At 38.0% G+C, this 25627-nt stretch overlaps 1 protein-coding gene across 5 annotated transcripts in view; it reads left to right on the top strand.

Moving 5' to 3' along the window:
* PKHD1 (PKHD1 ciliary IPT domain containing fibrocystin/polyductin) overlaps positions 1–25627 on the top strand; it is a 285011-nt gene that overhangs the window by 208410 nt on the left and 50974 nt on the right. For 3 of the 5 annotated variants that reach the window (XM_087882250.1, XM_087882249.1, XM_087882251.1), the window contains exon 59: positions 1054–1214. In XM_087882250.1, coding sequence (XP_087738376.1) covers positions 1054–1214 — 161 coding nt within the window. Of the gene's footprint in view, positions 1–1053; positions 1215–3356; positions 3573–24403; positions 24545–25627 lie in introns of those variants that run through there. The other 2 variants (XM_087882253.1, XM_087882252.1) reach the window with 2 other exon arrangements.

A 25627-nucleotide genomic window follows, 5' to 3' on the forward strand; every position in this document is an offset into this window, starting at 1 on the left:
GGAGTGAAGTGGAGTGGAGTGGAGTGGAGTGGAACGGAACGGAACGGAACGGAACGGAACGGAACGGAACAGAACAGAACAGAACAGAACAGAACAGAATAGAATAGAATATGCATAAGCTCACAGTGTATATATTTCCAACAAAATATATCATTGCATTATGTTTGCCACTTGAGCAAAAAATGAATCCTAAGGAATGTGCATATCTGGATACATACACTGATTCAGGAAGAAGTTCAGTAGATTGAAGATGTTCCCCATTCTAGCTCACATCAATAGAGTACTACTTAGAATCATTACTTTATGTTCAGGCAAAGCACCTGCAATATCATCTGTAAAGCATTAAAGGAGTATACATGCATCATCATCTTTTTTTTTTTTTTGAGAGTTTATCTTTTATTATCACTATTACAAGTTGCAGCCCAGGTTTGAGACCCGAGTGCCATCCAACAGGGTGAACTCCCATTACTTGCCCCAGCTCCTGCTCACCTAGCAGGTTGAAATAATGCAAATGTGAGTAGATAAATAGGTACTACTTTGGTGGGAAGGTAACAGTGTTCTGTGTGCCTCGGTCAGTGGTGGGTTGCTACCGGTTCTCCTTGGTTTGGGAGAGCCAGTAGTGGAAATCTTGATATGAGAGCAAACCTTTATTCCTTTGTTTTTAACTCAGTTGTTAGGTGTGGCAGAGTGGATTGCCATGCCTCAGCTGTTTTTTTATTCAATGCGCTTGCACAAAGCGCAAGTTTGGCGATCGCGCGCAAAGCATGTGTGTGATGCGAACTGGTGGTAAAACTGGTTAGAACCCACCACTGGCCTCAGTGTATAGTCAAGCTAGTCACATGACCATGGAAGTGTTTTTGGACAACAATGGCTCCCTCAATTAAGAAACAGAGATGATCATCACCCTCTAGAATCAGACATTTGGACAGGGGAAATCTTTCCTTTATCACTATTATGCTGTCTCCTATTTAACTTTCATGTATATCAGTAATTGGCATGTTTGGTATGTTCCCTGGGCTGAATTCAGTCTCATATTTCTTCCTTTCTTGTCAGCGTAAATGAATCAATACCTGGCTCATCTGGTAATGCGATTTGTGGGAGGTCAAGGAAAGCTCTTTTCAAAGATTTGGATGGAAGTGCCCTAGGATTGGATTCACCTGTATCAGTTTTCCAAAAATCAGAATTGGATTGTGAACAAGCATGCCAGGATGCTGGTAAGTTGCTAATCAAGGGTAGACAACAATACCAAAGAATTTTATATGCGAGAGACAGGGACTTAGAAGGAATCCAGTGCTACTGTGGCCATTTGAAGACAATTATTCCTGGATATATACTTGGTGTCTTTATTCCAGAAAGATGGCAGTATGACAATAAAGAACTTAGAGTCGTTGTCTCAGGGGTACAGTTTCCAATTGTATATGTCTCTCCTAGTTCCAGGGCAAGTAACTTAATTCAACATAACCTTTATATGTATTAACGGCAGCCTGGTCCACATTTATTCTTCAATAGAGCAAGGTAATTTTATTCACTTTTCACAAGTGTTTTGAAATCCCTTAATGAGAGATGCTTTCTAAACAATTGACCTAATAAGATTTTGTGTGAATCCCACAGAGGACGGAAGGCCCGCCGGCATCAAGTCCTGCTTAGACTTTTTAGAGTAAACTGCCTTTTCAAAAGAGCTATTTTGTTATACAGCGTGTGCTGAAAGTGCATGCAGTGAGGCTCAGTTCCCATCCTGATTAAGTCTGTGCTGTGACTCCAGATAAACTCTTTAATTACAATTACTATCTCTGGAGCCTGCTGTTCATGATGGTGGCCATTTTGCAGAAAAGTTACGTCGTTTATGACTTCTGCTGGATAGGAGCTTAATGCAGGGGACTGTAATTAATCCCATTTTCCATCTTGCCCTGGAAAGCGATTAAGCACAAAAAGAACTTTAATCTTTAAACAAAATGTTTAATCTTTAAATAAAACGTCTAATGTCTTCCAGGGTAAAAGGCATTTCTCTAAGGATCTGTCTTAGAGGCTGCTTAGAGGGCTGATTAATTCACTGTCTTGCACAGACATGATCTTCCCCCCTGCTTTTGTTGACCTGATTATGAATCACAAGTCAAAGTCAGACACCAAGGTCCATCAAATAGACCTTTAAAGGCAGGTTTAATCAGCCTTTATGGTCATGCACATATCAGGTCATAAGCTTCTTGATTTGTCATCAGAAAACAACCATCTTTGTCATTTTAAGAATTTCCAGAAGAGTTTTCTAGAAAAGGACATACCGTATTTTTTGGAGTATAAGACGCACCGGAGTATAAGATGCACCTACCTTTTTTGATGACGAAAAGAAGAAAAAGAAATCTGCCTCTGCCTCTGAGCAATTTTGCCTCCTTACAGCAAACAGCAAACAGCCTGCTTTACTTTCATTTTCCTTTTCAGCATAGCTTGATTAGCACAAGGAAAAAAAAATCTGCTCCAGCAATTTACCTCTTTGCAGCAAGCAGCAGAGCCCTGCTCAAAACAGCTGAGAGCAAATCAGCTGAGAGTCAGGAGGCTGATACAATCAACTTGTGCTAATTAGGCTGTGCTGAAGCTGAAAGGAGCTGTTTTTTCTTGCTGCTTGCTCGCAAGGAGGTAACTGCTGCGAGGCAGAGCCAAAGGGTGGGGGCCAGTGGGTGGGCAGGGCTACATTTGGTGTATAAGACGCATCTAAATTTTCACCCCCTTTTAGGGGGGGGAAGGTGCGTCTTATACTCTGAAAAATACAGTATATGGAAGTCATTGAGAAAAGTCCCTTAGAAGGATTTCACATTGAGCTAATAATCAGTATTATTAGTAAAAACTATAATCAGTGTCATTAGTAAAAACTTTTTTAAAAAAGAAGAAGAAATTGACCATCCACTTCTATCTTAAATGTACGTGTACATCTTGGGAACCTCTTTGTTTATTGGCTTCTCGTTTTCAAATCCAAACCATGGACAGGAATCATATCTTCCTAATTTTAATGACCCAACATTTATAGAAGTGCTTTATAATATGTCCCTTATCTGCTGCACTACTTTATGGTGAGTCCCAAAGCATTTATTCCTGGAAGTTCAATTCTTAAAACAAATGAGATGCTTTATCACCATATTTTTCTTTGCTGATATACCAGTTAACTTTTTATATTATGGTTTATTTTTAGGTATCAAGCTTTAATTGGGGATATTGATTTTTATGGCATATATTATATGATAACTCTTTGGTAAAATGTTGAGATAATGGAAAATAACACCATACAAGGAAATTTCTTTTCCTGATAACTATTGATCTATACTCCTCAGTTGAGATGAGTTTTCTGTATCTATGTAAAACAATTGTAGAGCATAGACAAGATGACACTGATGGAGATACTGAAGATGAATACAGCAATGAGGGGAAAAGCAAATCTTAAATCCGAAACAGGTAGAAATATGGCAAAGAGATTCAGACAGAAATCTTCATCTTCATATGAATATAAGAAGCAAGAACTATGGCACAATTAGACTGGTTACATTTTTTTTATTATAGCCCTTCTCAATAAAAGTAGTCTTAGTTTCCCTGTGAAGTTGATTCCTGGTGTGGTCTACATTGTGGGGCTAAGAGCAACTGAAGTTTTTACTGTTTTCCTGCTACCATGACTATTTTTTATGCACCTTGAGAAGTGTTAGAATAGGAAAGAGATATTAACTGAATTTCCTCCCTCTATTATCATAATCAGCCAACCAACCAACCAATCAAATCAACATAATACAATATAAAAAAACCAGAATAGTTTTGAGGAACAATATCCTCTAATACACAAAAAGAAGTTAATTTTTGAACAAGGGGGCCTACAAGAAAGTTAAAAACATTTTCCAGAATGCTACTGTATTATCATGGAAAAGGCTGCTAAGCCCCCACATACAGGTAGTTCTTGACTTACGAATACAACTGAGCCCAAAATTTCCATTGCTAAGCAAAACAGTTGTTTAGTGAGTTTTGCTCCATTTTACAATCTTACTTGCCACAGTTATTGAATGAATCACTGCAGCTGTTAAGTTAGTAGCACAGTTGTTAAATGAATCTTGCTTTCCTATTGACTTTGCTTGTTACAAGGTCACAAAAGATGATCACATTACCCGGGGACACTGCAATTTTAGTTGCTGAGCATCCGGTTTTTGATCATGTGATCATGGGGATGCTGCAACAGCCATAAGTATGAAAAATGCTCCTATGTCACTTTTTTCAGTGCTGTTGTAATTTCAAATGGTTACTAAATGAATGTTGTAAATCAAGGATTACCTATATATAACCCTCCAAGGGACTTTTCATGCTCTGCATGGATATTAAAAACTATATATCCATTCAAAATGGACCTGAAAGAGCAGGTTACGGAAAGATTGTTGCAGAGAAAATCTACCGTGTTTCCCCAAAAATAAGACCCTACCTTATATCTTTTTGAACACTGAAATAAGTGCTTGGCCTTATTGCCATGAGCTCAAAAGCCCGATTGAGCTTATTATCAGGGGATGTCTTATTTTGGGGGAACAGGGTATGTGGTTGCTAAGAGTTGAAAATCACTTAATGGCACATAATAAATTCAAAATGAGAATTTTAAAACACATGTTTGAAAGAAACATGTAATTACCCTTAATTTGTCAGAGGGGTCACTAAATTTCATCCAGGTTCTGAGTGGTATTCGGGTTCCTTGGACTGTAAAATAACTGAGAGGTGAGAAACATGTTTGAAAAATGAAGCGAATAAATTTAGCAGAAAGAATTCCTCCTGAAAAGTTATAACATGTGAATGGAAATAATTCTTAAATTCTAGACATCTGTTCTGCGAGAAACTGAATTCATAAGGACGTGTCAGAAAAGAATTTTAAATAGGGTGAAAAATAGAATTCAGAGGAATTTAAGATTAATATATTTGACTGATGTTGTTCAAAGAACAGTACAGTAATTGCTTATATATTGAGAGATGGGCGACAGGACAGCTAGACTTTATAGTTCCCAGATGAAAATTAAGTAAGTAACAAGGTCGGCCTTCTCAAGAGTGAATAAGCCTCACACTTTACAGGATTTGCATGTGAACTTGAAGAATGGCATTGCCCTAAATTTCCCTGGCATATCCATAACGAAGACAAACTGCTGAGTGTCAGTGCGCAGTACTTGACACAGAAGAAGTGCTGTGTTTTGCAACAATTAATTTTGCAGAGGAAGCAGCCTGTTTAAAGATGCCTGCAGCACTCACTAAAAGTTGTGTTGTTTTTCAAGGCCACCAGATACACAGTTGGCTAGGCTGCCTAATAAACAAAACAACAATGCAAAACCCTTTGCCTGGTGGGGCTTGCTAGAGAAGGTAAAATGAATAATGCTTACCTGCCAGGGGTGGGTGAAGATAATAATTGTTTAGCCTGCAGCAGATCTCTGTAAGGGTTAAAAATGACAGAGATATTAGGTGAAAACTGTAAGATTGTTTGGTTTGAAGCTTTCAGCAATACCCAGACTGTTATTTACCGGACTTGGTCGATTTACTTCTTAATGCAATAATGACCTGTGAAATGAAACGTGAGCTAGACAATTGTTCCTCATTGTTTCCAGTAAAACATTCTTTCATACCCCATTAAACCACCATTAATTCCATATGAAAGAGAAGCCAGCACAAATACACTGAACCTGGTTTTCCTTTTTCTCTGTCATGAGAGTCCCTCTTTTTGCTTTGTTCCTCTAATCCTGTCATGTTTGCTATAGGACAAATGGTGTGTTGTAGATTAAGTTTTAAACAATATACAATAAAGCCATATAAATATTGATTTAAGGCTGCTGTCGTTTCAGTCAGGGTCTGCTGTATTCATTCTATGTGCTGGGTCTGAAGTCAGGGGAGTGCAGTTACTGGGAATGGAGGGGATAAACACAAGACAGGGACTGGCAATGGGGACGGCTCATTTCATGCTGCTATTGCTTTTGAAGGGCTTAAGGATGAGCAGAAAGGCTTGCTGTTAATTTAATATGAACCTCCCTGTTGCATTTAATTCTTTTGCCTGCTGTGCTGCAGTGTCCACATCTATTGGCATTTGGGTGGGGAATTCTTGAATACCCAGAGAGAGGGAAACTCAGTCTTCAGTCTTGTGCATGTATGTTGTAAACCTCCCAAAAAGGAGAAAGGGAAAAAAGGGAAATGAAGTGAATTATTATTATTTAGCGTATGATGAGAACAGGATAGAAGTGAAATAAACAGATGTACAACATTCATGTAATTATAGGTAAAACTTTTATGGGGGTATCGCAGTTGCTTCATAACTGGATGTCCAATTCAGCTATCCAGGCAATCGCTTCTGGCGTTGCTTTGTACAGATCTTCTACAGAGAATGCATGTCATGGGCAATCTTGCACAATATGTTTAATAATAATAATTAAGTGTATGGAACCATGGGAAGGAGAAGAAGGAATCCATGGGAATGGGGGCACAGTAAACAGAATGGATTAAACCATGGGGACAGAGAACATAGTTGCCTATAATGAAAAACCCACATCCTATGAGAAGGGAGAAATTTCTGTATAGTGAGGTATTTGGAGGTTGAGAGTGGGTGAAGGACAGAGAGAGGGAGAGAGGTTTATAAATGTTTCTGTCTAATATAATAGAGAAATCTGATAGAATGCAAGGCCTTGCTTTTTGTGAAATGAGTCTTCCAGATGAAGTAGCTAGCTGTGAGAAATGGGAAAGCGAAAACATTAGTTTGGAGATCACAGTTGCTCCAGCAGTTTCCTCTATGTCCTCTATGTCCTGAGCAAATTATTAAAACGCTTAGTTCCCCTCTTTACTTGCTGCGATCTTCATGGCTTTTGGGGTATGACATGTATTTGGTGCCTGTTTTTCTTTCTTCCTTTATTTATTATGGCATTTGTTGGTGGTGTTAATTGTAAAGTTGTGTCTGACCCATCGCAACCACATGGACAATGTTCCTCCAGGCCTTCCTGTTCTCTACCATCCTCTGGAGTCCATTTAAGTTCACGCCTACTGCTTCAGTGACTCCATCCAGCCACCGCGTTCTCTGTCATCCCATTCTTCTTTTGCCCTCAATTGTTCCCAGCATTAGGTTCTTCTCCAGTGATTCCTTCCTTCTCATTATGTGGCCAAAGTATTTGAGTTTCATCTTCAGGATCTGGCTTTCTAAAGAGCAGTCAGGGTTGATCTCCTCTAGGACTGACTTGTTTGTTCGCCTTGCAGTCCAAGGACTCGCAGGAGTCTTCTCCAGCACCATAGTTCAAAAGCCTCAATTCTTTGGCACTCAGCCTTTCTTATGGTCCAGCTTTCACAGCCATACATTGCAACTGGGAAAACCATAGCCGTGACTATAGGCACTTTTGTTGGCAGGGCGATGTCTCTGCTTTTTAGTATGCTGTCTAGCTTTGCCATGGCTTTCCTCCCCAGGAGCAAGTGTTTTTTTAATTTCTTGGCTGTAGTCCCCATCTGCGGTGATCTTGGAGCGCAGGAAAATAAAATCTGTCACCACCTCCATATTATGGCATAGGCACATAAACTCCATCAAAATTCATAAATGCAAAAGTAGCAAAGGAACCAGGAGGCAACAAAAATGATCAATTGCTTGATTAAATAAACTATCAAATAAAGAAACATTTGAGTGCTTTTGTGAAGTTTCAAGCAGAAAGCTTCAATGGATAAAGGATGTAACAAGCTTTACCTGTGTTTTAATTGTGTTGTCTTTTAGGTTTTTATGTTGTCGCCTCTTATTTTGTGAGTTCCAAGAGTACTCTGATTGCAGTGGAGTATAAGTTAGGTAAATAAATATTGTCCTGTTCACTAAAGCAATCAATTTGGTAAAGGGAATGCAGTTTTGTGACACTACCAACACATTTTCATATATGGGGATTTCCCCCACCCCCACCCCGGCTGTTCAAGTCCCTGCAGGATTTTTTTGGCAAGGTTTTTCAGAAGTAGCTTGCCATCGCCTCCAGTGGTGAAATCCAATGTTTTTTACTACCAGTTCTGTGGGCGTGGCTTGGTGGGCGTGGTGTGGCTTGGTGGGCGTGGCTTGGTGGGTATGGCAGGGGAAGGATACTGCAAAATCTTCATTCCCACCGCACTCCAGGGGAAGGATACTGCAAAATCTTCATTCCCACCCCACTCCTGGGGGAAGGATATTGCAAAAATCTCTATTTCCACCCCACTCTGGGGCCAGCCAGAGGTGGTATTTGCCAGTTCTCCAAACTACTCAAAATTTCCACTACTGGTTCTTCAAACTGCTCAAAATTTCCGCTACCGGTTCTCCAGAACCTGTCAGAACCTGTTGGATTTCACCCCTGATTGCCTCCTTCCTAGAGCTGTGAGAAAGTGACTGGCCCAAGGTCACCTAGTTGGCTTTGTGCCTAAAATGGGATTAGAACTCGCAATCTCCAGGTTTCTAGCCTGATGCGTTAATTCACCAAATGACTTTCATATCAAATTAATATAGATTTGTGAAAGAAATAAATGATAGCATTATATAACAATTCAAGAAAATTAGGCATGACATTTGCTAATGACCTGAGACAATTTCATAAAGGATGGAGAGGACCATCTTCCTCTCCCCTCCAGCCAGTCTTGTCCCTCTCCTTTGGGCTATTTTCTATAATTGGAAGCAGTCTTCGGTCAGATGTTCTGCTGGTGCTGTTCCTAATCAAGCACTCCTTTCCTTCTCCAGTTTTTCCCCTCTAGCTCAGAAGAGTCAGTCAGAATGACAAAAATAGGGATCAGATAGAGCCTTCTAAAGAGACTCTGCCTCAGCTTAAGCGTGTAGCAATCCAGAGCGTACCATCTTTGGAGCACAAGCCAGAGTTATAAATTATCAGAAGCAGGCAAAGAAAATCCTGGCATGAAAATAGTTGTTGTAGAAGGTACATTTAGAATGTTCTGGGAGACAAACACATTTTACAGCTTCTTCACTTTTTAAATTTTTCCCCATTTGCATTAACATTAATCTGATGTGACTGCGACAGCAGAGCAACCATATTAGCATTTCCAGGGATTGTTCCGCAAAGTCTAATCTCTTTTTATTTTTACATTTCCCTCTTTTCTTCAATTTTTTGTATATTTTCATGTGTTTTCACATATCAGTTTTACTACTAATCACAGGATCTTTCTGAGGGTGTGGATGGGACTGTGACATGAGTCTCTATGCAGCACCAAAAATTTACCATTTATTTGATAAAATTTTAAGTTAAAATTTAAAAATGCATAACAAAAACCATAAAATAGCTTCTTGCCTTGCTAAGATAGTTCTTTTTACAGCATACAAGACTATAGGTAGTCCTTAACTTATGACCAGTCCCCAGTACTACTTATGACCTGAATTCGAATTTCTAATTGTGACCCCTGCTTCCAATGGTCATAGGATCCTATGGCGTCTTGGCAACCAGCCCACATTTGCAACCATTTGCAGTGTCTCTGCAGTCATGTGACTGGGATTTTAAATGTTTTTTTTTCCCTTGGAAATCAGTATTTATTTCCAGGTTTGGCAAAAACACCAATTTCGGGCATTGATTTGCTTAACTATCTCTGTCTTCACTTAACAATTGTGATGTACTGCAAAAAGGCTCATAAAATTCAGCATGGTCAACCAATTTTAACAAGCCACATGACTCATAATCATGTTTCCAGACTCAATCACTGTCAAAAGTCCAGGACTACCTGTATATTCAAAGAAGTATCTGTGCTGCATGCGAATACAGTGGACAGACTATACTTTGATTTCAGCAAAACATTAATGATATACTCTATCATCGCTGCCAAATTTGGGGACAGGGGTCCCCAAACCTGGCAGTTTTAAGACTTGTGGACTCCAGCTTGCTGGAGAATTCTGGGAGTTGAAGTCCACAAGTCTTAAAGCTGCCAAGTTTGAAGACCTCTGCTCTATGACATTCTGATTGTCCTGCTAATTGAATATGGACTGGTTACTATAATACATAAGTGAGATTTGCTCATCAGTGTTTATTTGTTAAAGTAGAATGTAAGTATCACATAAGGTAGTATAAGGTTCAGTGCTATGCCCTGTTTTCTTCAATATTTATGTTAATGATTGGATGAAAAGAAGGAGACAATGTTTATGAGACCTGCATATGATTCAAGACTGAATACAATAGCAAGTAACTAAAAGCACAATGTGGCCTCCACATTGGTTGCATGATCCTAGAAAATGAAGTTGTTGCTTTAAGCAGCAATAGACAAGTGCTACATCCCCAGGTGCTAAAAAAACCCCACCTTTTTGAAACTGAATCTAAGCATTGCCAGATTGAAAATTGATTTCATTAGACTCCTCAAATAGTTGAAAAGTGTTATATTGGTCTGTTTTTTATCATCCCCAAGGATAGAATACAGAATAATTACCATAAATTTACAGGATGCCCCACTCAAAAAATCCCTAACAAGGTGTTAGTGATGATGAATTACCAAAGTGAGCTCCATTTCACTAGATGTGTTCAAGGAGATGTTGAGTACTCATCTCTCATGAATGCATTGATTTAAATCTCCACAATAAGTTTCACTTGATAGCCTCAGCAGTTTCCCTTCCAATGCTGTACTTTTACTATTCTGTTCTCCTTTCAGCATTCTACCTGCCACATTCACAAGAGCTTCAGTATTATACCAATCTACTTCCTTTTATTAACTGTAGAAAGTAAAATCTCTCCATTTTATAAAATTAGACAGGATTACCACATCTGCCATGCTGGTTACGACCCCAAGCGATATTGGTTACGGCAGTAACCAAGTCCCTCCTAAGTCTTATGCTATGACATCACACACATTCATTGCATATTGGGGATTCAGTATGATGCAAGTTGGGATTTAGTAAGATTTCCAGCAGATGGGCAGGAAAATGAAGTAAATGAAACTTTTTGGAGGGTTACATTAATCCTTCCGAAAGGAATACGGAGACATTAGCTAAGCCTGAAAAAATATACTCAAAATAGAACCTGCAGTTTGCATCTGTGAATGGGATCTCATTTTCTGTTTCTGTTAATGACTACTGACCACAGTGAGCTGGAGGCTAGAAAATAAAGTGCAAGATAAAGAAAGGGGAACTGATTTTATTGTTCTTGTCGTGAGATTTTAAAGAAACATGGCATGGAAAAAATGTCAGCAAAAATCATGACCCAAATCTCTTTATAAAAGAAATGAGTTCATAAAAGGTACAAAGAACTTGGAATTGCCTGCAGGCTGTTACATATAGAGGGTGAGTTTCCTAGTAATTAAAATTCACATAAGACCAGAAGTAAGCAAGTATACTGTATATTTGAAGCCTGGGAATAGAGGCACTCGGGGAGTAGTTTCCTTTGAAGAGCATTTCTTAACAGCTTCTCTTTTCTATGGAGGTATGAAATTTGCATAGAAATGGTGTTTATATATATATTAATAATGAATCAATCCAATTTGGGGCCTATGTAATTTCTTAATTGTGTTTATATCAGTCCTCTGCTCCTGAATTGTGCATTAAATTTATTTTGCTTTATTGTTAATTGGACAAAGTGTACCTTCAGCTGCTATTATGGTGCAAATCTCCCATCTTCTTCCATTTTTGGAATCAAATCTCCTGCTTACATGTAAATAGGAACATGTTTTCAGTGATATGCGCAAACTCTTAAATATGTATTTAAAACGATGTTACAAAAATATAAATTATTTTTCCTTTTTATTTCCCTAGCAAAATAGCATTGGGATCATGTTTTGTTGCAAAATCTGAAAACATGAAGCAGTAGAAAATAAGACTACAGTGATGTGCTAGCATAGGAGGAACTATTCCATAAACATATTTCATATTTTTCACAGAAACATACAGATTGGGAGTTTGTAAAGATCTAAATTGGCTGTGAGAACCTAGGACGCTTGGAATCTTTGCTGTGGAAAGATTTGCTGAAATGTTAACTAATTCTACAATATTGTGGAAAATGCCAAATATACCCAGTGAAGTACATTCTAGTCTACTGTAAAAAAAAACAACTTAGGCCGTGATTCATTTGATCTGGGGACCCCTGTCAATTTTTTTAAAGAGCCCAAATGATTAAGCTTCAATTGGGTAGCAGGAAATAGTCAATAACTAAGTGCTCCTGTTGGTGTTAATTTTTTTTGCCAATCTGCTAACATCCCCACAACAATATATGGCCAGGACTGGAGGAGAGTCCCAAAGGTGGTTGTTTTCTGGAGGCAATTGGACTTTCTTGTTTTTTCTTTGAAGACATTTTACTTCTCATCTAAGTAGCTTCTTCAGCTCTGACAGGATAGTGGGAAATGGAAGAATTTATATTCTTGCATACAGTTTCTATTTCTAATTGTTAGAGAAGGTGAAGGAAGAGAAATTAAATTGAAATAATATGTTGACCTATTTTTGGTATAAGAAAAAAACTAAGCATATATTTTAATTATTTATGAAAAATTAACTACAAAGAGTTGGGGGATTTTGATAATTTACTCAGAATAAATCCTTTTCTTTTACTATCCTACAACTGATATTCAAGTAATAAAACTGATTAGTGGTAGGAACAGGGCAAATAAAAGGATTTTTTCCCAGGCAGTGAATAATGAATTTATGCAATATAGACTATACAGTTTTATTCCTGAAAAACAGTACAAAAATATTGTTACCCAAATAAGGTAAATTAAAAGTTGTTATTGAAAGGCAATATAATATAATTGCTGAATATTAGGAGCAAACCAGTCCTTCCTTCCTTCCTTCCTTCCTTCCTTCCTTCCTTCCTTCCTTCCTTCCTTCCTTCCTTCCTTCCTTCCTTCAGATTGGACTAACTTGATTTACATCAAGGCCTAATATAGCAAGACTGTTTTTGTGAATTTCAGCTTTTCTATGCCTTTTAGCAACTGTCTAGTAGACAGAGATCAATGGATGAATATTTGGCAAGTATTTCCCAAGGAGTCTGACATTCTGGTAGAATCATCAACCTTTGTGAAAAATGCAGTTCCATAAATCCTAGGAAGCTGCTGCACATAGTTTTGACATTATTCAGGTGAAAAGATCCTTCATGGGAACTACAAATTCCAAGTAGCCTGACAGTCTGATTGGATGGCAGCATCTATATAAACTATAAGGTTGTTGTTGTTTCCCCCAGACATTGCTGTGATGTTGCTAGGTAAAGACCATGAGCTTAACTTGTAATGGGTTCAGAGTTTCTCAAAGGAGATACTAACTACCATAACAGCACTTTTTGAACTTTGGCAGATAGGCAACAACTATGATAAATGTGCCATGTTTAGAGATAGAAGGACTGCAAACACTATGTTGAAATGCTTTTATAAAAAGAGCGGGAGGGAGAGAGGTAAAGAAAGGCATAGAAATTTTTAGAATAAGATTTTGAACTTAATTATAAAGAACAAAGAATTTTACATGGGAAATAGATCTCTTTTATTTTTTGCAAAACATAACAAAGATAAGTAATTTTATGTTTTTAACAACGACACTAAAAGAGGCAAAAGATTCAAGAGGGCAAAAAAATGGACAAGCCTACATGTGTCAATTAACTGGGACCTACACAATGATGCAAAACATTATAGCTCTGAAAATATAAGGGAGACTTTTGAAAAATGGAGCCGCATGCATGCATGCATACATATATACATACATACATTCCCACCCAATCAGCTCACTAGCAGTTAAAAGGAAGAGACAGCTGTGATCTCACATTGCTCCTGGAAGCACGAAGCCGAGAACACCAGTCTGAAGATGACGAATGAGACTTCGTCGAAACGTCGCCAAGACACTTCCAATTTTACGTGGGAGAAGACCTGAATAACCAAAGATCTACATACAAACACCCGCGAAAACCTGAGAAAACAAATATCGCACCTCTACGGGGAGGAAATCCACCATCTGACCAGGACCTATGAAAAACTTGAAGTCCAAAGAGCTTCCATTTTATGTGACCTTGCATTCCTACGCAACTGCCGAGATCAAAATTTAATCCCCACAGGCTTCCAACTGAAATTCCACTCCAACTCTGCAGCCACCAAACGCATTCTGAAAAGAACAGAACTAGCCGTAATCAGAAATGAACTCCACAGAAAAAGATTCCTCCTAGACCGAATCAACAAGGATCTCCTCACACTTCACCTCAAACTCAGCAACAAGATCCACCCCGCACTTTGGGACAAATCCAAACAACTTGCCGTCTGGAGAGCCGAAACACAGACCACCCTCAAGACAGACACACACACCAACAAACTCCGAAGACTACAAGAACGCCAGAAACAATCCCCTCCACCCTCACAGCCACACATGAAACAAACAGTGCATAACATCTCAGATAGGATCCTCACCAAAGCCGAAACCAATGTCCTTTCCAAAGGATTCAACTTTGCAGTCGCTCCCAAAAGCATCCCCACTGAAACCATTATATGCGGAGTTGAAACCAGCCTGACCAAAATCAACCCCGACGACGCAAACAGAATCAGACTCGAAATCACCAACATCCTCTGCACCAGCAAGCCACCTAAAAGTAACTTACCCAAAGAGGAACAGACAGCACTACTTAACCTGAAAGAAGACGCCAGCATAATAATCCTACCAGAAGACAAGGGCAATGCCACGGTGGTTATGAACACATCTGACTACCAAACCAAATTAACCAACCTACTCCAAGATTCCATATACAAACCCCTAAACACAGACCCCACCACCTACCTGGAAAAAACCACCAGATCCAAAATAAAAGCCTCCCCCATCAGTGAAGAGATTCAGCAAAGAATCATTCCCAGAAAGAAATCATCCAGATGCCCTAAGCTTTATGGTCTCCCCAAGATACACAAAGAAGGAACCCCACTTGGACCCATAGTCAGCTCCATAGGCTCACCTCTACAAAACCTAGCCAAATTTCTCGCTAAACAACTACAGCCCTATGCAGAATCCATCACCTCATACGTAAAAAACTCATTCCAGTTCATAGATATCATAAAGCAACAAAACTTACAGCCCAGTGACCTACTCGTGAGCTTCGATGTCATATCCCTCTTCACCCAAGTACCAATCAAAGAAGCCTTGACAGTTATCCAAAACAAATATAACCCCCCCAAGCACATCTTAGATCTGACCAACCACTGCCTATCCAACACATACTTCATCTATAATGGACAGAAATACAAACAAATAGAAGGAGCACCCATGGGATCACCCCTCTCACCTGTCATTGCCAACCTCTATATGGAATACTTTGAAACCCAAGCTCTAGAAAAATCTGATCACAAACCCAAACTCTGGCTCAGATATGTAGATGACACCTTCATAATCTGGCCACATGGGAAAGAAAAACTGGACAACTTCCTCACACACCTCAACAGCCTACACCCCAAAATACAGTTCACCATGGAAACAGAAGCGAACAACCAACTTCCCTTCCTGGATGTCTTAGTCTACAGAAAATCCAATGGCTCCCTAGGACACACTATCTACCAGAAGAAAACACACACAAACCGCTATCTGCACGCACTCTCACACCACCACCCTGCCCAGATCAACTCTGTAGCCAAGACACTCATTTCCAGAACAAAACGCTTAGCTGACGAACAACACCTAAAAACCGAACTACACACTCTCACTAACGTACTAACATCCAATGGATTCCAAAGAAATAAGATCACCAACCTAATCCAAAAAGAAACCCCCACTAAAATCCAAGACAGAGAACAAGAAAACGGCAAAGCCCTCCTCCCATACATAAAAGGCACCACAGACAGAATAAGCAAAATCCTCCACAAACATAACATCAAGACAGCATTCTGCAGAAACCGAAAAATATCCACCATCCTAAGGAACCCCAAAGACAAAATTGAATTAGAAAATCAAGGAGTATATGAAATCCCATGCACCGCCTGCCCCACCACATACATCGGACAAACCAACAGACAAATAAGTGCACGCATAGAAGAACACAAGAACTCAGTCAGAAAAGAGGAACCAACTTCTTCCCTGGTCCAACATCTTAAAGCCACAGGACATGATATTGACTTTAAAAAGACCAGAACTATCGCCAAAACTGAACACTTTAACAACAGAATAATCAGAGAAGCCATCGAGATAGAAAAACGCCCACACAGCATGAACAAACGAGACGATACCTCCTACCTACCAGCCATTTGGAAACCCGCCCTTATTGACAAACGAGTCCCTAACACGACGAATGACACCAGACCCACACTCACGAGAGCCACACAGGATGTCACCACCACACATCCACGCAGAAAGCAGACTCAAACCCACACTGATAATGAGCCACGACCAAGGACCAGAAGCCAGACTGCAGCTGCATCATTAGCCACTTTAAACCCCTTCAATCCATACATGAAGCAGACTGACACCCACCATGAAGAGCTCGCACGGCCACAAACACGAAGCCAAACAACAACAACGCAGCTCACCAGCTCAAATCCCCCTGCAACTCAGACTAAGCTGAGCACAACCAAGCCCCCACCCAAACAGAACACACCCCCATCCAATCAGAGCACAACCAACCCCCCATCCAATCAGAGCACAGCCAAGCCCCTAACCAATCAGAACACACCTCCACCCAATCAGAACACAGCCAAGTTCCCACCCAATCAGCTCACACCCCCACTAGCAGTTAAAAGGAAGAGACAGCTGTGATCTCACATTGCTCCTGGAAGCACGAAGCCGAGAACACCAGCCTGAAGATGACGAATGAGACTTCGTCGAAACGTCGCCAAGACACTTCCAATTTTACGTGGGAGAAGACCCAAATAACCAAAGACCTACATACATACATACATACATACATACATACATACAATTATATTTTGGTCATAATCTGTCTTCAGAGGCAGACGTCAAGACTGATATTGTTTATATATATATAAATATATAAGCACAAGGCTAGAAGCAGAGGGCTGAAGACACCAGCCTGAGGATGACGAATGAGACTTCGTCGAAACGTCGCCAAGGTACTTCCAATTTTATGTGGTAGAAAACCCAAATAACCAAAGACCTACATACAAATACCCGCGAAAACCTCAGAAAACAAATATATATATATATATATATATAGATAGATAGAGAGAGAGAGAGAGAGAGAGAGAGAGAGAGAGAGAGAGAGAGAGAGAGAGAGAAGTATCCTTGTGTTTTGGTAGCCACTTTCTCCACTTCCTTCTCTGTTATATCCTTCTGCATATAAGAGTAAGTATTGTGCCATTGAAGTGTTAAAGACAATGAAGCATGGCATAAATGAAAAATCAATCAGAACAGCTATTTTTAAAATGTAAGCTGTAAGTGTATAGGACTAATGGCTTAAAAAGTAGCTTTGTTTTCAGAAATGTCTCAGACATATAATGCCAAGATTGTGAGAGACGGAAGGAAGCTTTGCATGCATAGTTCCCTTCTGTATCTTTATTTGGAAATTTGTTTTCTCTGTTGACTTCCAAATATTACCATTTAATGAAATACACATTTCCTTCATGTATTTTGAACATATTCCAATACCAGCAAATACCAGAATTTCAAATGTTATGATAGGATAGGTTCTTTATTAGTTTGTTTTCTTTTCATTCTCTCTGTTTTGACTATGTCCTTTTTTATTATAAATCCTTATATTTGCAATCAAGAAGTCTGACTAATCTGAAATACTTCCAACTGAGGTAGATAGCTATTCTTTACAAATTGTCCCCAAACCAACCCAGTGAAGCCAGCTGTTCTGAAAATAGGAAATTGAGGAAGCCAGGTTGATCAAGATTATGAAATATTTCAGATAAAATATGTTTTTAAAAAGCTTATTGTACTGCAGGTTCTTATTGTACATAAAGTAATATATATAGCAGAAAAGAAAAAAAAGTGATGTACATGAGAAAGGTAGTGATAATCTAAATATGGTGGAAGTTCAGTCAGCTGGTTCTCTAGAGTGAAAAACATTGTCTATTTGAATTGTTGTTTTTTGTGGAATGGACATTTATAGCAATTTTTACCTTAATTTAAAGAATTGAGGAATATTGAATTAAATATAAAGACGGGTATTTAAATGACTTTTATAAGAGCGTACAATGTTAGGTAGGTTTCTTATATTTTAAAAAAAATGTATTACAAGGCATTTAAGCACAGTGTATCTACAACCTTCTTATATCTTTTTTCCAACTCTACTTATATCCTCTACTTATATCCTTAACTAATTTCTCTTCTTATTTTGGGTATTTCATTTCATTTTTTTTTAAATCTTCCTTGGAAGATCCAAGTTGTATTAACTTTGTGACAGGAAGGATTTTTTTAAGCCAATCTAACAATTTAAATTCTGTGCCTGACAGGTTAATTGGCAGTGTTGAATAAAGCGATCAATTAAACAATACAACTGTGAAAATAATTAAGGTGACCTAATTCATTTTTAAAATGTTCTGTTCCTGCATTGTCTTTGTCTTAAATAACTTTTGTTATGATAATTTTATTTACAATTAGCGTTACTGACAAAAGAGGGCAAACCTTGTACAGTAATTTAAGCAGTAATGATAGCTTATGATGATATAATAATTAGTGTGGTGAGACTAGAGTTTGATATTATAAACTGATTTTTCAGGATTTTTTCTTGTCAGGACCATTTCATAGGTAGAAAAAGAGAGCTGGGGGTAATCAGTGCATTGGACTGTGCCAAATATTCACTGCTTCCCTACATATCTACTTTCTTACAACTATGTGCTACATTTATACTAAAGAAGGATTTTTTTTAAAAAAAAAGTTTAATAATCCTTGTAAATTGTTATTCTAGTGAATGAGAGCAATTCTAAGTCTTAAGAACAACTGTACAAATGCCAAGTAAATAGAAAGATTCAGCTTTTTAGATCAGCCTCATGGTGTGATGCTAGTTAAAGAGAAAAAAAAGAACACTGCAAGAACTAAGTCCAAAGATGCAGTTAAAGTTGTGTCAATGGGGTAACGTTAGTGACACTTTGAACTTCAGTCTGTGTTTGCTATCAAGATCAATTACTTGAGGTTGTTGGTTTTAATGCTGCTGTCATTTATGATTTCTCAGGACACATGTTAAACATTGCACCTTCTTGGCCTTGGAAGTGTGCCTTTTCTGTTGCAACCCCTGCCCTATGCAACACCCTCTCCCCTGAGACCTGACAGACCCTCACCCTTTTAACCTTTTGGGGAGGTTCAGGACTTGACTCTTCCCCCAAATGTTGGGCTAGGGTAAAATGAAAATATTGTGTGTTGCATCAGGAAAGTGTGTTTCTGATGCAAGGTTGGTGGCTGGTGGCTCAGCAGACTAATAGCATTGTGATTAATACCAGCTGTCTGCAATTACTGTAAGTTCGAATCTCGCCAGGCTCAAGGTTGACTCAGCCTTCCATCCTTTCTAAGGTAGGTAAAATGGGAACCCAGTTTGTGGGGGCAATAAGCTGACTTTGTATAAATATACAAAAGTATGAAGGCTATTGCTTAACGCATTGTAAGCCGCCCTGAGTCTCCGGAGAAGGGCGGCATATAAATCAAATTTAAAAAAAAAGGTTTTCTGTATTTGATTTTTGTTTTATAGTTGTATACACCATTTTTATTTGTTGTAAGCCATCACTGTGGTGTGTCTATGCCTAAAAGGATCAGACTAATGCAAGATGTGGTATTCCTTATGACACTTTTTGGAAGTGAAAGTTGGACTTTTAAAAAAAAGGATAGGAAGAATGTTGATGCCTTTAACTCTGGTGTTGGAGGAGACTTTTGAGTATACTGTGGACAGCAAAGAAAACAAGCTGATGGATTATATTAAAAAAAAATCAACCTAGAATTCTCATTTGAGGCACAAATGATCAGTCTCAGAGGACCCTATCTGGACACATTATGCTCTCTGGAAAAGGCTCTAATGCTGGGAAAGAAGAAAGTAAAGTAAAGAGGATGACTAGCAGCAAAGTGGGTTACAGGGGTGATGGGTGCAAGGTTGGGAAACTTGGAAGGCTATCTTTGGAATACAATGTCATGGAGAATATCTATCTATGTAGTCACTAGGAGTAAAAAAAACAATTTGATTCCATGTAAACAATGAATCATGGGCCTGTCTGCAATGCCCACGGCATATGACAAAAAATGCAGTTTGAATGTATGAAGACTGATAACAAAGAGTATGAATTAATGACTGAAATAAAAGGAAGTAAAATAATTATATTAGTCTGCAACCAAAAGAAAGCAGAATTTTGTTATAGATTTAAATGAAGGAGACCTAATCTTATAGACTAACATTAATAAACCTATGCAGGTGTAGTTGTAGGTTTAATTATTAGGTTTAATTTAATTAATTATGAATGAAAGATCTTAAATAAGTATCAGAAATTATCATTTTTGTTACCTATATTATGGGCATGAATAAATGCAGGAATCCATAGGTTGGAAATAGTTTCATATTGCAAAAGAAAATAGTGAAGAATACAGGGAGAGGTTCTAAACATGACGTAGATTATTTCTTGGTAATTTCAAGAATGGATCTTGAGAAAAATGAATATGATAGAAAAGAAAATTGAAACAAAATTCAACGATTACAAGAAAAACTCTGAGTTGAAAGATGAAAAGTATTTGTAGATACATTAATCTTCCCATCAAGTAAATTAATTAATACATATATGTATATTAATTACATTAAAATATAAATAATCATATATAGTTAATTATAATAAGTAATAATATATTTAATTAATACATATTACATTATTAACTATATAATAGATATATATACTTAATACATAGAAAGCGGCTTGAAACAGAGTGAAAACAATTATGTTACAAAGTGCCACAAAAGTATGTGGAGTTCCACCAACTGGAAGTATATAAAAGATAGCTTGGTGAATTGATAAAATGGTAAAAGCAGTGAATGAGGAAAATGCATATGAGGAATTATATTATTGCCAAATAATGAATATGAGAAAAATATAGGTGTATGGAGAGAAAAAAACAACTGCAAAGAATGGTTGAAGAACAAGAAGCAGTTAAGATTAAAAGACTCAAGAAATGATAGGATGATTTTGTTGGTTTTTTTTAAAAAAAAAGTTTAGGAAGTGGGTGAAGGAGCTAAATGAGGAGCCTCCAGAAGAACAAATGATATTAAAAATAAGAGTGAAAAAGTGCTTTGTGATGACACTGAAGTGGGGGAATCTTGGAAGGATATTTTAAAGATTTGTATGGGAATGATGAAAGTTATACACATTGAAAGTTCAATATATTAGAAGAAACTTAAAGCTGGTATAAAGTCTTTGGAAAAGGGATAGTTAAGAAGTACCATATTTTTGGGAGTATAAGACGTAACTTTCCCCCCCCAAAAAGAGGGTGAAAATCTGGGTGCATCTTATACTCCGAATGTAGCCCTGCCCATCCTCACAAACAGAGATTTCAGAGGCTGAAAGAAGCTTCTGAAAGAAGCTTCAGAAAAAAAGCCTCAGAAACGAAGCTGCAGAAAAAAAGCCTCCAAACTGAGCTTCAGAAAAAAAGCCTTTTTTTCTGAAGCCCTGTTTCGGAGGCTTTCAGAAGCAGAATTTTTTTTTTTTTCTGAAACAGAGTTTCAGAAGTTTCAGAGGCAGAAAAAAAAGCAAGGCACAGAACTCACAACCAAGGAACCTGTTACTAAAATTCACCTCTGGGAACAGCTGGTTGGGGGTATTCCGGGAGACTGATCCACCCACCAATCAGCTTTTTTCTTATTTTCCTCCCAAAAAACTAAAGTGTGTCTTATACTCCAGTGCATCTTATACTCCGAAAAATACAGTATGTATGGGAAAAAAGAGGAAATTAGTTCAATAATGAGTTGAAGGTGAATTATATGTGAATTCAGTACAAATGTGCATGACTAGTGGGAAAAATAACTTGCTGGTATCAAGTGGGTATTCAGCTGTTGAAATAAGTACCCCTCCAATCTTGCTCATACTTCAGTAGTTTAATCATGGGCAAAACACAAATCACTAGATCAACTAAGTGGCAGCAATAGATATTCTCCCAATAGCAATAGCACTTAGACTTATTTACTGCTCCATAATGCTTTACAGAATTTAGGATCAAATTCTAGGCTGTGGGCAGAATTTGCCTGCAATACTGCATTCTAACCACTGCACCAACAGGGCTCCTAATGTAGTGAAGGTTTTCGATCCTTCTATTTGCTGTGTGAGTTTAGCATACCTTGTAAAATATATCTGAATTCAAACTGAACTAAATAATTGTTTCCTAACTAAAAATTTCATCCATTCTGGCTGGAGGCCCTGAGTTTGCCATAGACTGCATTCTATGTATTCCCCTGGTTTGTAAGGGTTAGGGTTGCCCCATGTATTCCTTGGCCAAGCTCCTCTTTTTATCATATGCATGGAAGGCAGATACAACATGGTTCTTTTCATGTTATGGATAGCTGTACTTTGTGTGGCTTGTGTAACTGGATGAAAATTCAGTTCAGCTGGGCTTTTTTAAAAGACCCTAAATTTGGCAAACATCTTCATAAACAAGATGGGGAGAATGCAAGTGACAGAATCTATCCCTTTTACTCATTGCTCCAAATTATTCATTTCTCCCTATACCAACTGTTCTTTTAAAAAAAGAACGGTTATTAAGTTATCCTAGTCCTAGTAAAATTCTAAATTTTAATGTTCAGATCTTTCTGGAGAGTGCCAAGAATATTTGATTAATTCAATTCTTTAGTACATTTTAAAAATGAATAAAGCTTTCATTAATTATATTCATTTACATACCACATGCTCTAGACAAGCAAGTTAGTTCAGAATGGCATTTTAATTCTAAAGTTTCTCTCTCTACCTAATTTAGCTAATTGCAAAGCATAGAACTGTGCTTAATTGTCAAGGAATATTTCTCAAGTCATTTCAATTAACTTGAAATCAAGTTTTTGTTTGTTTCAGCTAAATGTTAGGAATGAAGATAAAGATTAATTTGGATAAGAAGTAGAAAATAAGTGCTTAAATCTCTTCAAACTGTTCTGCTTTATCTGAATTGCAAGTAACAAAAAGTAAAGAACAAGTATCTACCTGGGGAGTTCATCTGTAATCCTTTATTTCTTTTCTCTAGAGCAAGGTTGCTTTCATTCCCAGATGTCAATTATGAAAAACTGGGTGAAGTTCAAACTGACTTCCTAACAAAGCTGAGTGTCTAATACAGGTTTAGGTTTGGAGCAGGATTTATAAAAAGGATTTAAAATAAAGGTATGGCTATGAGTGATGAGACATAGGCTGAAGGCTCATTTTCAGCCCCAAACTCTAGTCCATCTTATGCAACCAACCATAATATAGACAAAGTAACAGAAAATGAAAAAGCTAAAGTGCTCTGGGACTTTAGAGTTCAAACAGACAAGCACTTGCCACATACTGTAATAATCCAGAGTTAACAATTATCAATAAGAAAGACAAAAAAATCTGGACATGGCAGCACCTGGAGACAGCAGAGTGGAAGAGAAAGAATTGAAGAAAATTAGTAAATATAAAGACTTACAAATGGAAATAGAGCGACTGTGGCTAAAGAAAGCAAAAACAGCACCAATAATAATAGGAGCCTTGGGTGCAAACCCAAAATATTTGGAGTATCACTTCAACACCACTGGCCATGACAAATTCACCATCAGTTGAACTGTAAAAGGCAGCGTTACTTGGATCCACAATTATATATTTAAGCAACACATCAAGCAACACATCTGCCTATCCCAAGTGCTTGGGAAGGACTTGATACGTAGACAAAATTGCCAAATCCAGTCTAAAGTTCTGGCTGCCTGTTTGACCAATCATAATAATAATAAACATTTATTATGTACACCCAATACACTTATGATACTCAGCTTAACATCTCAACCCTGGGTGTACTAATGAAGCTTGAATAGTATTGACACAAGGCGAGGAATAGATTTGAACTAAAACCTTGTAAGGCTGAGTGACTGTGGCTGTTTGGCCCCGAGAACTGGGAATGTTTTCGCTGTTGGTTCCCATGGGAGACTTGTGCAACTTTGAGATCCTCCTAGAGTCACAGTTGCTGCTTGAAAAGCAACTGTGCACAAGGAAGCCCTTTGCACAGGTTCACCTTGTGTAATAGTTGCACACTTTCCTTTTATGAGTGGCTACGTATGCATGCTTGTATGTATGCACCCATTTCACTATTGAGTGACTCTGGGAGGCTTACAATACCATCCTTTTCTATCAATGCTGATTGTAAAAGAATCTTTCTATAAAAAAAGTTTCCAGAATCTTTCCCAAGTCATCAGTTAAATATGTTTTTATAGGCTCCTACAAACAAATCCCTGTGGATAAGAATTTGTATCCCTTAATATTTTATAAATTAGAACAAGTTATTCAGTATCTTTGCTGCTTTGGTTTATAGATAAAAAAGGGAGGATAAAAAAATAATAATAGCAACAACAGTAATAAATGCTTTTCCTTCTTTTTTCTTCTGCAGCCCCCAGGATGATTCTGTTATTTCAATGTCTAGTTGGATTTTTTTACTGGTAATTTATTGTATCAAAATGGCTTCCAGGACTCAATTTCAAATGCTGGTGGTTGCTACCTGCAAAACACTGAAGTTTGCTATTACAAATGTACAGATTTAGAGAGGGGAGGGGAGGGGAGGGGAGGGAGGGAGAGAGAGAGAGAGAGAGAGAGAGACTTTGAGCACATGTCTCAGTTTCCATCTTCAGCATCAGGAAGGTTGTTCCGCTACCGTTGATGGTGGGTTGGAGGTTGATGCAGAGCTTTTTATTTTTCTTCCATAAAGTTCTTAAAAAGAGATTGGATTAGCTTTCCCCCTTTTAAGTTTTGGATGCAATGCCAAGATTTTGAAAAATCCAATTTAAAGTTTTGCCTCAGCGTCTGATTGCGTTCTGATTAATTTTATTTTTCTGTCAGTTTTACTGCTTTATTTATTTCTTTAATAGATTTGTGTGTCCATCCAATTGACACACAACCCAGGGCAGCTAACAATCAATAAAATAAACACCACAATCAATCAATAAAATAAACAGCATAATTAAAAACAATTTAAAATGTTTTGACTTTGAATGTAGTCTATTTTTCTTTTTACGTTTCATTATGAACCACTTGGGAGCCTTTTTGTGAGGTTGAAAAGCTGAGTAATAAAAAAAGAAAGAATGTTTAAATAAGTGGTAGTTTGGGGGGGGAACACAGGAAGCGTCTTATCCTGAATTGGCCTATTGCTGCACCTACTGTTGACATGGACTGGCAGGGGCTCCCCAGGGCTTTTGCAGCCCTACTTTGAGAAGCTGGAGATTGATCTTGGGACAGCCTTCATGCCAAGCAGCAGCTTGAATTGGACATTAATTTTTCAACACGCTATGCTCAAATGCTATTCTGCTTCCTGGACGGTTGTATGTTCTCTATAAGGGAAAAAAAAGTTGGATTTCTGTAATTTGGAGACCTATTATATTGGTTAACTGTGTGAAAATGGAAACTGTGAAGGCAGCATCTCCAGAATGGAAAGGATTCCAGAGTCCCTTAAAATCACAGAGTTGTTACCAATATAAATGGGAAAGAAGGCTTCCAGGGACAATCTTCCACACGTGCTGTAATTTCCATTTTCATTTCTGACCTCCCCATTAAGCTTACCAGAGAAGCATTATGAAATGACAGTATACAGTGGAAGAAAGCATTAAACTTCTTTGTCCTT

This window comes from Pantherophis guttatus, chromosome 1 (assembly GCF_059756535.1).
Source record: "Pantherophis guttatus breed Tessera chromosome 1, ASM5975653v1, whole genome shotgun sequence".
In the NCBI taxonomy this organism is placed as follows: domain Eukaryota; kingdom Metazoa; phylum Chordata; class Lepidosauria; order Squamata; family Colubridae; genus Pantherophis; species Pantherophis guttatus.